General features: G+C 32.6%; 1 protein-coding gene and 1 long non-coding RNA gene across 2 annotated transcripts; both read left to right on the forward strand.

The window, feature by feature from the left end:
* Window positions 1-915: 915 nt before the first annotated feature.
* LOC112709259 (uncharacterized) lies at window positions 916-3593 on the forward strand. The gene is made up of 10 exons (XM_072202081.1): window positions 916-1058; window positions 1403-1463; window positions 1555-1590; window positions 1789-1869; window positions 1977-2018; window positions 2288-2339; window positions 2477-2702; window positions 2795-2908; window positions 3025-3053; window positions 3566-3593. The coding sequence occupies exons 1-9, from the start codon at window positions 916-918 to the stop codon at window positions 3029-3031; spliced, it is 762 nt and encodes a 253-aa protein (XP_072058182.1). The 3' UTR covers window positions 3032-3053; window positions 3566-3593.
* Window positions 3594-5815: 2222 nt separating this feature from the next.
* On the forward strand, window positions 5816-6528 carry LOC112711110 (uncharacterized). Its single transcript, XR_003157243.3, has 2 exons — window positions 5816-5948; window positions 6100-6528. It is a non-coding gene; the product is annotated as an uncharacterized lncRNA (long non-coding RNA).
* The last annotated feature ends 8656 nt before the right edge of the window (window positions 6529-15184 follow it).

Genomic DNA, 15184 nt, shown 5'->3' on the forward strand with positions numbered 1-15184 from the left:
AAGAAAAGAAAATGACTTGTTATGTTAAAATTGATCACAAATTATTTGGATTTTTATTTATAATTAATTGTTATGTTAAAAAATGTATTACATCGGAATTTTTTGGACAAGTATATTGCACATGATGATAATCTTATATAAGTTCATATTTTATAATTTTTATTTACATAAGTGGTTAACTCTTTTGATAGAGATATAATTATTTGTGTTGTTTTATTTATTTTATGTTTTTGAGATAATGAAATAGTAATGTAGTATTATGATATAGTATCAAAATTTTAATGATTTAAAGATTTAGAGTTCAATTATTGTTAATTCTAAAAGAATGAATTAATTTCAGTATAAAAGAATGAAGGATTATAAATACCAATTTAAAATAGGGACGAACGCGAATTCGATCGGATCAGATATAGTCAAAATATCGATCCGGTCTCACTACTAGAAAATTAGTTATTACAGACGGATATTTCCGACAGATTTTATCCAACTGAAATACAGACGGAATTTCAGAGGGATTTTTTTGTCAAAAAACCAACAAAATAGATTAGCATAAATTATAGACGGAAAAGAGAATCCATCTATAATTCCGTCGAAAAAATTAATTTTTTTCTGTGAAATGGTTACAGACAGATTTTCCGTCTGTAATTAAGTAGACAAAACGTGCATTTTATTAAATTATTACAGACGGAAAATCCGTCTGTAATTTAAATAAAATTCGTCGGAAATATTGAAAACCCTAGTTGAAGATTCACTCGCCATTCACGCCTAGTTTTTGAACGCTGTAGTCTTCCAACTCCCAGGTTCCCGAAACTCCCAGGTTCATTTCAATTTTTCACGTTTTCCTTGCTCCCTGCCTTCTCTCTCCGTTGAAGATGTGACGTCCTCCGCTGTCACCGCCGCCGCGGCTTGCATCGCATGAGCTCCCTCCGTCGCGGCGTCGCCCTCATCGTGTTTGCTCCCTTCGTTGCCATCGTCGTACGACCTCTCTCCGCCGTGCTCTTGTCTTATGAGCTCCTTCCGCGCTGCTCTCGTCGCTGCTTCTTCTCTCCTCGCCGGAGGTTTGTCATCATCTCTTCTCGTCGCCGTTAGTTCAGGTAGGCTTCCGCCTCCTTCTCGTCCATATCCCTAACCCCTTCCATTGTGATTCTATTCTGATTGCATTATCCCTAGCCCTAGCCCTGTCCCTTCCCTGTTGCTGCTGCTAATTTCACAGAAAAATAAAAGTAATACTAATTAACTTCATTCATTTTTTAATTTGTTGAGATATCGAGATCTGTTCTTAATTAACTTAAAATTACTGATAAGTTTCTACAAATTTGTTGAGATATTGAGATATTGAGATCTGCAATAGTTGGTGCTGTCCGCTCTGGCTACTTACATGCGCTGTTTAATGTCTTTGCAGAAGTAAACTTTCTGTAGAAAGTTCCGGCTATTGTTCATGGAAACTTGAAGCTCTCCGAGAGGTAATTCTTGATAAGGAACCATGCTTTTTAACCCTCCTTTCTTATTTGATTCTACACTTAAATGTCAAAGGAACAGAAATTGACCTTTCAGGAGGAGCTTAAAATATTAAAGCTGGATAGAGACAAAGTGAGTTTATATTATATATATTTCATCATTGTAACTGAAGCATTCTTTTGCTCACCGTGAGATAAAAAGAATCATTCTGTTTGTAGTTATACTATGGGGAGGTCATAATTTAAAAGACTTATATTTTTTAGTTGTGAATTTATGATATTTACCTCTAAAATGTACTCTACTATAACCCATTGTTCTCATTATTGTTAGATGGAAAAGAATGAAATTGAGGCTGCTCTTGAAACAAGCAGGAAGTCTTTAGCGGCTAATGTCCTTTCCAGTGCTTCTCAGGTACAGGTCAAGCATTCAAGGGATATCAGTTATGTTAACAATATAATGGCTTTTTGATAATGTAAATAATTACTTTTTGGAATGCCGGCATTGGCTTTTTATAACAGATGTCAGATCCTTCCAAAAGTTTTCCAGAAAAGGAAGAAGTCGTAAGTTCCATACAAAAGCTAAATAAAGATTTGATGGATACACAGCTGAAAAATTAGAAAAAATGGACGAAGACTTCAAAATTATTGAAGATCTAAGGCAAAGCAATGATTATTTAAGGGCTCAAGTATCTTTGGTTACTGAGAAATCATAGAAAATTGAATTCTCGCTTTTCACTACTTGCTTTCGAATTTCTTGTATCTTCTGCATAAAATGGTTAAGTAGTTTCCACTTTCATAACATCATTCTTAATAATGTTTTTCTCTTCCAGATGGAGCTAGCGAGAAAAGTTTTTAAGGACGGAAGGGATGTTGATTTAGAAGGTTGGTCTAACATTTTGTTGCTAGAGCTGATATCTTAGTATTAGTCATTACATGATACTATTTTAGTTTAATATAATACATTGAAAATTTGACTTTTAAGAACCGCAAAATGCTGATGTTGATGTTTTTGTTCATAGATCAAGTCATTTCAGATCAATTCCAGATTGGCTACAGTTCTTCCAGATCAAGTCATTTCAGATCAATTCCAGATTGTCGATATTTTAGTTTCATGTGTGTTTCCATCACAGGCCTTAAAACTTGCATGACAAGTGGATATTCATACATTGAAGGAATTGAACATTTGCTTCTTTCCTTAAAGCAAAACAACTATGAGATGCATGCTTTTACAAACTACCCCATATGGTAAGACAGTTGTTCTTATTATGATTTTGGTTTTTTGGCTCCCCACAGTCTTCTTCAGAATGTTTATACTCTATACAAGGTTTCTGTGCTAGTGTTAAAGGTCACACTTTTCAAGAACCCAGTTGCAGATTTGTCTTTGTTTCAGTTGAAGATGGGTATTTGCAATCAGGATGCAATCAAGCAGTTGCAATCCATGATGGAAAATGGTGTGTTCTTCACAACCTTCAAAATAAATAAATAAATCAGTCTCATCTCGCATTCTTGTTTTACTTCCATGATCTCTAATTGATAAAGATTCCTTCTTTTTTTTGTCTCGTTCCAGTGAATGAGCAGCAGAAGATCACATTCCAGGTTTGCTTTTTTTTTCTTTTAGATAATATGCTTAGATTCTTATATGTTTGATCTTGGATATTGAAAAAAGATTTAAGGGAAAAAGAAACAATTTAACTTATGATTCATGATCTGCAACTTGATTTGGTAAAGGAGAAGAAAGAAAAAAGCTTTTCTTTTTGTTTGTTTGTTTGAACTTCCAAATTAAGAGAATCAAATGATTTGATAAGCATCAGTTTTTATTTTTTTGGTTAAATTGACCTGGATCACTTTTGTTGCCTCGTATTTGCTAAGGAGTGTTTTTATTGGTGGTTATAATATACATTTGAAGGGATTAAAAATTCAAGATTTGAATTCAAGTAATGTACTTTCTAATGAATAATTGTTCTTTTCAATGTTTGTTCAACACTCTTCAAGAATCATCATCCTGAATTTTAGTGATATTAAACTAATAAGTGCCTTTTCTTGTTTTTTACTCTTGTTTTAATAAATCCCTCCTTTTTCCCCCTAAAATATTTTACTTCATATTTCAGAACATGCATCAGGGATATCCATATGAAATTGGAGTTATCTCATATGTGGTAATTAACTATAGTATATTATAATATTATCAATATTTTTGTTTTCCTAATTAGAATCTTTGATAGAAAGCTATAACTTATGTTAGCAAAATGGAACAAGTTCCTATATATATATATATATATATATATAGCTGAAATAGCACCAAAGAATCTTCGAGGTGGACTTGCAACAACAAATCAGGTAGGAAAACATTAAGAATGATCATATTACTTGTTTGATGATTAAAATGTTGAAGCACACCATTGGAGTGAATTTTGGTCTTAACTGCAATTATATTACAGCTTATGATTGTTACACGGATGTATTTGGTTGATGTTTTATGTTCAATTGAAATTCTATATTAATTGCAACTGTTATTCAAATATTCAATTCATCTGTTTTGTCTCAGGAAAACACTATTGCCTATTGGAGAAAATTTGTGGCCGAGTATTACTCTCCTCGAGCAAAGGAATGGTGGTGCTTGTCTTTGTATAATAATGTTGGGCATCATGCACTTGGTGTTTTCCCTTAGGCATCTATGGCAAGTTACTCCGCTTGTTATTTAAATTTTCTATTAATTATTTTAATTATTTCAATGTCTGAAAATTAAATTTACTTGGATTACTATTTTTTGTCTGCACCATGCTCTACCCTTTTAATTTATTTTTTACTTTTGACATATACATAATTGGATTATGAATTGTAGTAAATAATAATCTTCAGTCTAAACTTGAAAAATTAAAGAACTAGAACTGACCGCATTGAATGCAAACAGTGATAAGAAAATATAATAATCAGTGAGTGGTTAGATTATCTAAATTCAGAATGTACTTGTATGTGATATTATGAGCATGTTTCTTTGAATTCTTTAATCTTATTGATGTAATAATATTTACATTCTGGATCTGTGTAACAGAGGCAACTTTTGAAGTGCTCCCTAGACTTAATGACATCAAATTTGGTAGTGGAGTAATTGATGAACTTCTCTTTTTGGAGTTGCCACGCGAACAAAGATTTCCTTGTGTTAAAATTTTTGGAAAGCAACGAGGGTGATCCTGAGTTACTTGTTTTCATTCCGTAAGTTTCTATTGTCTAAACAGTGAAGCCTTTTGTGTTTTGTGAATGCTAAACTGACAGTTCTCATGTTTTAATATGCTATATTGACTATATTTTTTATTTTACTGTTATTATATATATACTGCATATTCATGAAGTTTATTGCATATAGATTTTCATTTCTATTTTATTATTTTGATAATTATACTGTTCGACAGTTTATGACTGCTAGAAGGCCAAAGGCCAAGATTATTTATTTAATTTTTTGGGGAGAGACTTCCTTTCATCCTAATGGTTTTCCAATGCATTCCAGCCATGAAATTCTGCATGTTTCCGTGTTCAACTTTCTGCTAAAAGCATTAATGGTACTTACTTTTTCATTTTTATCCTATCAGTTCTTATGTAACCTTTTCTTTTTGGATTCTTTGTGAAATAGATTTACTTCAGATGTCAAAATTAAAAGCATATCCATAGTAGGCGGAGCTGATGGGACAAGTCCTGCTAAAATGAGAGCGTAAGTTGTTTGATTTTTTAGAGCAGCTTTTCCATTTAGGTGCCTTCCCTTTGCAAGTGGAATTTGGTAGTAATTCCTGAAAATAATGTTTTAAGTTCATAGATAAGTATTAGCCACCACAACTTTAGTTTTACAACAATTTGATTGTCACGAGTCTTTTGCCTGCTTAAAGCTGTCATCTGTTGCTACTTGTATGATTGCTTGCTTATATTCTCTGTTGGATGTTAAGAAAACAATTCAAATATGTTAAAGAATACTTGTAAGATCCTTTAGTTGTACTGTTATAAATGACTAGGTGGATTGAAGGTGACATCTAGCTTGTGGAGGAAAGGTTGTAAAATGAAAGACGAAAATGTAGATAGATGGCTATATGCATTTTGGCATTTTTCTTATTACTTGCTTTTACATAGGTGTAATGCAGTCTAGTTTTGGGCCTGATTCAATAGACTTAGTGTCATCTCTATGTAATACCTGGCCTTCGTAAAGTACTTGATTAAGCGACTGAAAACTTTGAATTCAATTAGGTTTATCAATCGAGATGGAATTGACTTTTCAGATGCACAAAGCATGCAAGCCATTCAAGTAATAGGTTCTTTAAAAGGATTTCAAGGAATTCATTGATTGACACATAAGGAAATGCCCTATTCACTTTGAGCAAGTAAAAACAACATAAAAAAAAGAATTTCACAATCATTAATCAATGTCAATTATTGAAAATTACAGTAACATGCTTACAGTTAGGAGTGCTGAAAAAAGCCGGGAGTCCAATTCAGCATGTGATTCAGGTGTACTTTTTTATTTTTGCTTTTTTAGATTTGCCTTGCTGCTTTATTGAGCTTTTGATTGCTCTTTTGGACTTGTCTTGCCTTACTTGACAGATGCACCAAAATGATTCAATATATACTAGCTAAATTGTGTATCCCAAAACGCTTTCAGGTAGTCCGCAAAAACGATCCTTTAGGAAGAGATGTTGAACTCTTTCGTCGGCATTATTACGCTCCAGGTCAAGTTGGTCCAGCCTCTAAGGGTATACTCCTGCTGACTGATCGAAAGTAGCGTTTTTGTCTAATGGTTTATTTGTCGAGGAGGTGTATTTGTCAATGGCTCTGAGCAAGTCACCATCATGCAATCTAAAAGGAATAGGATCAATATAAAATCTTATTTGTTTAAATTGTTGAAAATGAAGGAACTAGTAGTGTCAATGAGTAATGTAAATAGTTATAGTTCTGTCAATAGTTTATTTTTTTGGGTACCTTTTTATGATAGTCAGATATTGGCCAATGATGTTGAAAAATAACATCCAATTTTATAGGTATTATGTAATGAATATTATGTTTATCTATATAATTTTTTGTCTCTTTTTTTTTTCAATTTACAGTGTGTTTGATGGAGGAAATTTAAAAAATAAACCTAAAGTATTTATTTCGCAATGGAAAAATTTAAAAAAATTTCTATTTTACTTTACCGACGAATTTACAGACGGATTTTCTGTCTGTAATCCTAGTGTGAGGTGATTTTCCAAGGTTCAAATTACAGACAAAAAATCTGTCGGAAAATCCGTCTGTAATTACAGACGGAAAATTCGTCTGAAAATCCGTCTGTAATTACAGACGGAAAATCCGTCAAAAAATCCGTCTGTAATTACAGACGGAAAATTCGTCAGAAAGTCCGTCGCCTTTGGTAAATGGATAGAAAATTTACAGAGGGAAAATCCGTCGGTAACTGTTAAAAATCCGTCTGTAATTTTTCGACGGAAAAAAAATCCGTCGGTAAATAATTTCCGACGGGGCTTTTACAGAGGGACAAAATCCGTCGGTAATTATGTCGGTAACCAAAAATCCGTCTGTAATAAAGACTAAATCCGTCTGTAAATCTGTCTGTATTAATCCATTTTCTAGTTGTGTCTGCAATAAAATTATCAGATCGTATCGAATTCACTATCCGCAATTTTTAAATTTTGATCCAATCCGATTCGATCCGCATATTTGTAAGATAACAAAAAATATAAATGAATCCAAATCGTTCTATTCCAAGATAAAAGAAGCTTCAATTTCTTCCTATGCTCATTTCTTTTCTTTCCTTTGTTTTTTTTTATTAAAATCTTTATCATAAAATATACCTTTTTCTTTTTAAATAGAAAGACTCAAAATAAAAATCCGAAGATATGAAATTAAGACTTAACGAAAAAAAAAAAGAAATCAACGTGCTTTGATGTATCTGTTGGATTTTTAGTTTTTATTAATGCTTGATGATGTTCTTATAATATAACAATTGTTTGTTCTTCCAAGTCCCATCGCAATCCTAAATTTTGGATATGTCTAAAATAAGCACAACAATTATGTGTTTATTGAATGTGCTATGTTTATATAAATTATTAGATTTTATTTGATAAAAATCAAAGGTTAATATAAAAGAAAAGTATCGATGGACTCTAATAAATATAAAATATTCTAATTCATAAATAAATATTTTAAATGACAATACTTTAATACATAATATTTTAAATAGTAACAGAATCTTTCACTCTTAAATAATTAAATATAAAACATTTAAAGACAAAAAAATAGTATTTTTTATTCATTAAGATTAATTATTATGCAAGAAATTTTTATAATATTAAAAAATTATATTAAAATAATATTTTAAACTATTACATAAAAATATAAAATAATTAAGATTTTTTTATATTATTTGACAAATAATTAGATTATTATATTCAAATTTATTAACTAACTATTTTTGTTAAAAATATAATTATATAATATACTTTCTTATCAAAATATTTTAAAAATATAATTTATTTAAAATATTATATATAATACATAGAAATATTAACTTTATTATTTTTTTTTAGAAAACAGAATAAATAATATAATTCTAAATACAAGCCTATCACATTATATATTTACTTATATTAGTGAGACCTAAACTAATCAAACTTACGCAATTAAAAATATTAAAACTGTATACAAAGTCAGATTATTACAAAAATATAATCACATAAATACATTATTTCTTTTTATACATTTTTTCAAAATAATATATATATATATATATATATATATATATATATATCTGAATTAAAATGCAGATCAGTTATTATATGTGTAAACCCCGTTAAATTAATAGATAATTTATCAATAAATTATTTTTTAATAAGAAAGATTAGAAATGTGAATATTATATTAAATTAGGATAGAGCTCATCAAAACGAGAATTTTGACACCAATTTCGAAAAAAATGGCCCAAGATTGAACCGAACAAACCGAACCAGTTGAACCGAACCCAAACTGGGCCGTGGGCCTAACTGGGCCAACCTCTAAATGGACCCACACTTCTTCTTCTCTTCATTTCAGCTGAAGCAAGCTGAACGCTGCCAGGGAGGAAGAGAACGCCGAAACCTAACAGCAACCTTCAACATGCCGAATCTCTTCCGTCCGAGCTCCGATTGCTGCACCGTTTGCAGCCACGCGTTCACCATGTCGAGCTCAATGTTTCTACCGGAACAATTTCTTAGGTAAGCCACTAATTACTCTTAGCCACTCTTTTTCCCAATTTTTTGAAATATTAGAAGAGATGTTGAATTCCTTTAATTTCTGATGTTTTAGGATCCAATTAGCTTGTAGGTGATTTGAATTATTGATCATATGGTTATATGTGTATTGAAGGAAGAATCATTGATTATATGGTTATATATGTATTGAAGGAAGAGTGATGAATATGGAATTTATGTAATATTATTGAATGGTGGATGATGATATGATGTAAAGTTTATTTGAGTGTTGTTGTTGGTACATGATGATGGTATTGATAAGTTTGGTAGTGTATGAAATGAAAACCTTGAATGAAAAAGAGGTTTGAAGCTTTTTTCTAAAGTTGGTTTTTGGCCGAATTTTGGCATGCTTTAACTTGGCTTCTGAACCCCTAAATTGATTCCAACTTCTTTTAAAATGAAAATTGGATTCGTGATGTTTATGCCGTTTGAAGAACGGAAGGAAAACGATTTAAAACGATTGAGTTATGCCCATTAGAAGTTTGGATGTGAAATAAATAATGTTGCAGCTGAACTTACCACAGATTTGCAGCTTTCTGGTTGATTTGCTAATTTTTTTGAAGTAACGTACGTCCACGTGTATGCATGGGATGGAATTTTGGTTGCACAAACGGGAGTAGCCCTATGCATACGCGTGATGGACCAGCAAGCATGTCCATGCGTACGCGTGACATGAGGTACCCACTTACGCGTATGCGTGACAAGGGGACGCGCGCTCGAGCTGCATTTGTACATTCCCACGCGTACGTGTGAGCCACGCGTATGCATGGCCTCTGTTCTAGAAAACATGATTTTTGGGTTTTAAACCCCATTTCAAACTTCTAAACCTCTATTTTCATTCCTGTAGTTTTAAATAATAGTATTAAACCTGATAATCAGATGAAGTTAAGAAATGGGGATAACTTGAAATTGAAGTAAAGCTTAAAAGTGATGAATTGATTATGAAATGTTACGGATGATCTTGTATGATACTTGGCTTGATAATTAAATGAATGATCATGTATGATACTTGGCTTGAATGATTAAATGATCTGAGATACGAGATTCCCTGGATAAAGTACCATGGCTTGCCACCACATGTACCTGGTTGAAAGCTCGATACTCTGTTGACCCTACGATGTAAGGGTGACCGGACACTTATAAATTCCCGAGAATGTTAATCCCCATTGAGCAATATTGATTATTTGAGAAAAAGCTATGCATAGACTCTTGGGGATGCACGTCGATGGATAATCTAAGGTTTTTGGACTTGTCGGGTTGGTTGGATAACCGACAGATGAGCCTCATCAGCCATAGGATAGGCATGCATCATATGCATATTATTTGAATTGCTTGCTTATGCATTAATTGGGTTTGCCTAAGTGTACTTGCCATGCTAAATGTATATTTGTTACTTGCAGTATTTGTAACCTTCTTGTGCTTGCCTTTATCTGTTTATTTTTCTGTGAAATACTGAGCGGAGATGGAGGTATGGAGGAATGGTAGTATGGGACTTAGATTTAAGGTTAAGCTAAGTCAGGTTTAGATACTCTTAGAAAATCACCTTTTATGGATTCTGTTTAATATTTTAAGCTCTATAATCTGAGTGTCGGTGTTCTAGGATTGCCTCTGGCATTCACAGGACCTTATCTATTATGTGTGTGACACCTTTACCATACTGAGAACCTCCGCTTCTTATTCCAGTTTAAAATATCATTTTAATATAATTTTTTAATATTATAAAAAAATTTGTATAATAATTAATTTTAATGAATAAAAAAATTTATATTTTTTGTATTTATGTATTTTATATTTTATATTTTTGTAAACCCCGTTAAATTAGTAAATAATTAGTCGATAAATTAGTTTTTAATAAAGGAATTAGAAATGTGAATACTATATCAAATTAGGATAGAGCTCATTGAAACGAGAATTTTGACACTAATTTCGAAGAAATCGGTCTAAAATTGGACCAAACAGACCAAATCAGTTGAACCGGGCTGTTGATCCAACCGGACCAACCTATTCAATGAACCCAAGCCTTACTTCTCCCTCATTTCTGCAGAAATGAAGCTGAAGCACTCACAGGGGAGAAGAGAAAGAAAAGTGTCCCGAACCCTTACAGTAAATTTAATTTGTCGTAACTCCTCCGTCTGAACTCCGATCGTCGCACTGTTTGCGGCCACCCATTCACCGCATCGAGCTCTACATTTCTACCGGTACAATTTCATAGGTAAGCCATTAAAAACTCCCAGCCACTCCTTTTCCCCAATTCTTGAAAGTATGGTATGGGTATTGAATTTCTTTACTTTTTGATGTTTTAGGATCCAATTAGCTCTAGGAAAACGTTCACTCTTTCTTATGTGAAGCTTGGGTAAGGTGAGAAAACCATAATTTCATTTTAATTTCACTGAATTTGAGCTTTGAGTATTAAATTGAGTATATATGTGTTATAAATGTGTATTAGATTGTGAATAAATAATTGGAGCTTGGAATTGTGAATATTAGAACTTGGAGAACCTAAGCCTAGTGTTTAATAAATTTTAGAAGGGTTGTGTTTGTTTTAAATAAGTTGCCTTGATCACTACGAGGGAATCGGCCAAGGAATGGTTTAGGTTTCTTGCATTTAATATGTAAGGTTCTGTCAAAACTTAGGCTAGATGACCATAGGATAAGTTGAAACACATGGAAATGTACAATGCTTAGTATTCTTGATATTTATGATGTGATTTGATTATGTGATGGAGGTTGCTGTTATATTGAGGTAGCAATAAAGCATGAGTAAGTTGGTGGTTATGAGATTGCAAATATATTGAATAAAGCCATGATGAATTTGTTAAAATGTACAATGTTGATGAATTGTGATTGAAAGCATAGTGTAGAGTATGGTGTAGAATTATGTTGAGTCTTGTTAGTGGTATATAAAGTTGGAATGGTAAGTTTGGTAAGGAAGGGAATGGAAATTTTGGATGCAAATGAGGTTTAAAGGGGGTTTTGCAAAAAGTTAGTTTTCGGTCAAACTTCAGCGATGCATAACCTGGCTTTCGGATCCTCAATTTGCTTCCAATTTGTTTTAAAGTAAAAATTGAGTTTATGAAGTTTATGCCATTTAAAGAACGAGTGAAAAATATTTTAAATCGAAGAAGTTATGGGTGTTGGAAGATTGGAACTTAAAACTAGTTTTTGGTTGCAACTCTGCAGCTTTGCTACTGATTCTGTTATTTTTAAAGAACGCACGCCCATGCGTACGTGTGGCATGAAATCTTGGCGATGCGTACGCTACTAGTCCCATGCGCACGCGTGACCTGAAGTCTTCACCCACACGTACGCATGACAAAGAGACGCGCGCGCGAGCTGCAGTTTCACACTCCCACGCGCAAGCGTGAGCCACGCGTATGCGTGGTCTCTGTCCTAGCAAACATGATTTTTGAAGTTTTAAAACCTATTTCAAACCTCTAAACCTCTGTTTTCATTCATTTAGTTATAAATAGTAGTATTAAACCTGATAATCAGATGAAATTAGGAGATGGGAATAACTTGAAAGTGAAGTAAAGTTGAAAAGTGATGAATTGATTATGAAATGTTACAGATAAATCATATATGATACTTGGCTGGATATTCAAATGAATGATTATGTATAATATTTGGCTTAAATGATTAAATGATTTGAGATACGAGATTCCCTGGTTAAAGTACCGTGGCTTGCCACCATGGCTACCAGGTTGAAAACTCGATACTCTGTTGACCATACGACGTAAGGGTGACCGGGCATTTATAAATTCCCGGAAATATTAACCCCCATTGAGCAATATTGATTATTTGAGAAAAATCTATGCATAGACTCTTGGGGATGCACGTCGAGGGAGAGTCTAAGGTTTTCGGACTTGTCGGGTTGGCTGGATAACTGACAGATGAGCCTCATCAGCTATAGGACAGGCATGCATCATATGCATATTATTTGAATTACTTGCTTGTGCATTAACTGGGTGTGCCTAAGTGTACTTGCCATGCTAAATGTATATTTGTTACTTGCAATATTTGTAATCTTCTTATGCTTGCCTTTATTTGTTTATCTGTCTGTGAAATGCTGACAGAGATGGAGGTATGGAGGAATGACAGTATGGGACTTAGATATAAGGCTAAGTTAAGTTAGGCTTAGATACTCTTAGAAAACCACCTTTTATGGCTTCTGTTTAATAGTTTAAGCTCTATGATCTGAGTGTCGGCATTTTAGGATTGCCTCTGGCATTCCCAGGACCTTATATATTATGTGTGTGGCACCTTTACTATACTGAGAACCTCCGGTTCTCATTCCATACTTGGCTATATATATGTATAGTGATGTATATATATGTACTTAGCTTTCTCCCTCTCCACATAACTTGTTCTTCTGATCCTCTTAGAGGTTTATGGAGAGGCAGGATTTGGTTATGTACATTTGGATTTTGGATATGTATATATACATATATATGTGTAAATATTCTCTGGCCAGTCTTGACTACACGGGCTGAGTTAGGAGTTTGTTATTTTGTATCTTTGGCACTCTATTCCTACTTTTATATTCCTATGCTTGATGGTTATAACTTTCTTAGCACGTAAGTTAACTCGTTTCTTGAGTGTTGCGCTTTTATTTCGCGATTTTTTATTTTCCCTATTCTTCAAGGCTCCTATTATATTACAATCTTTCTGCTATTACATGTACATATTTTATTTTAGAGGTCGTAATACCATACCACCTTTGTTTTATGACTTAAGCGTAAAGCTCAGTGTGGTAGGGTGTTACAGTCTATATAAGTATAGCACATCCAATAAGCACATAATTATTGTACTCATTTTAGACATACCCTTAAATCTCCATCATTAATCGTATTTGTCATAATAATTTCCATTATTGATTACAACTGTTGTCGCTTCTTGATTCTCATCAACTCTTGCTCTTGATAAGATTATACTTTTTTAATAGGGTTAAGTACGATTTTAGTCCCAAAGATAGGGGCTGAAAATTTTTTTCGTCCTCAATCTTTTTTTTTGCTTATAAAATAGTCCCTAAGATTTAACTAATTTTTAAAATCATCCTTCGGACCAAAATACCCTTCTCATTCTTCACCAAAATTTCCAATTTTTATTATTCTTTTTCGTTCTTCTCTATCAACAGCAACAACAAAAATAAAATCACCAGCAACAACAATAATAAAATCAGCACCAATGAATCAAAAGAAAAAACAATGAAGCACAAGAATAATGAATCTGAATCCAAATCCGAATCTGAATTAAAAGCACAAGAATAATTAATCAAAAGCAAAAATAATGAAGTCATCTTTTCTTTTTTTTTCCTCTTCTTCTTCTTCAGCAACAACAATGAAGCATAAGCAGAATTGAAAACAAAAGTTGAAGCAAAACTGAAAATAGAAATAGAAGCACAAACTGAAGTAACACAAGCATCAAAATTAAAAGAACAAAGAATCATATGCAGAATTAAAAACAGAAGTAAAATCAAAAGCATCAAAATAAGAAAAATTAGATGTGGAAGTAATAGAAGTAGAAGAACAAAGAATCAAAATTGGAAACAATGTTATTAACAAATTCAAAATCAGAATCAAACTTGGTGGATTAACAAAATCAGAATAAGAAACATGTGATTAACAATCTGATTAACAAATCCAGAAACATAACCAAAATTGGGGATAAACAACGATGCGACATGAAGAGGGAGAAACTGCTGCCGCCGTTCGTGCATGTTGCTGTCGCTGAAAGGCAACCTAGCCACCGTCGTCGTCACGGTAGGAAAAACTTTTAAAAAGGCTTTTAGATTTTGAGAAATTAACAACTTTTCCTTTTAGAAAAGATTTCGGATTTTGAATATTAAATCTTTGGTTTTGAAAAGAAGCATAAAGCGGTTATTAATTATTGTACTTTAAAAACGGTTTTATTCTCGTATCTTATTGTAGCAATTCTATAACCTTATAGTAAGAACCCTTTCGAGGACAATATTCTTACTCCCCTACAGGTTTTTTCCTTTTCAGGATATGGGCGACGGAGCTTTAGAAGAGTTATATTCATTTTCTGTTTATTCGACATTATTTTGTATTATCTTAGTTTTTATTTTCCCCTCACCTTTATTTCTAGTAATTTTTGCAGGAGGGATAGGAGTTTTGATATGTGAAGTTTGTATATTGGTATGATGTATATATATTTATGTATTATTTGTAAGTATTGTAATCAGTACCGTAACAGATGGATAGAAGATTTGAATATTTAGTTTTAAGTTTTAAACAGGCTCATATTTTAGTATTAAATATTTTAAAAGTCATCGTAATACTCGAGCTATCAGAGTGGCGCAACCGGAAGCGTGACATTTTAAAAGTTAGGGTGTTACAGAAAACAGAATAAATAATATAATTCTAAATACATGCCTATCACATTATATATTTACTTATATTAGTAAGACCTAAACTAATTAAACTTACGCAATTAAAAATATTAAAACTA

The sequence above is a fragment of the Arachis hypogaea genome, chromosome 9, assembly GCF_003086295.3.
Source record: "Arachis hypogaea cultivar Tifrunner chromosome 9, arahy.Tifrunner.gnm2.J5K5, whole genome shotgun sequence".
NCBI classification, from domain to species: domain Eukaryota; kingdom Viridiplantae; phylum Streptophyta; class Magnoliopsida; order Fabales; family Fabaceae; genus Arachis; species Arachis hypogaea.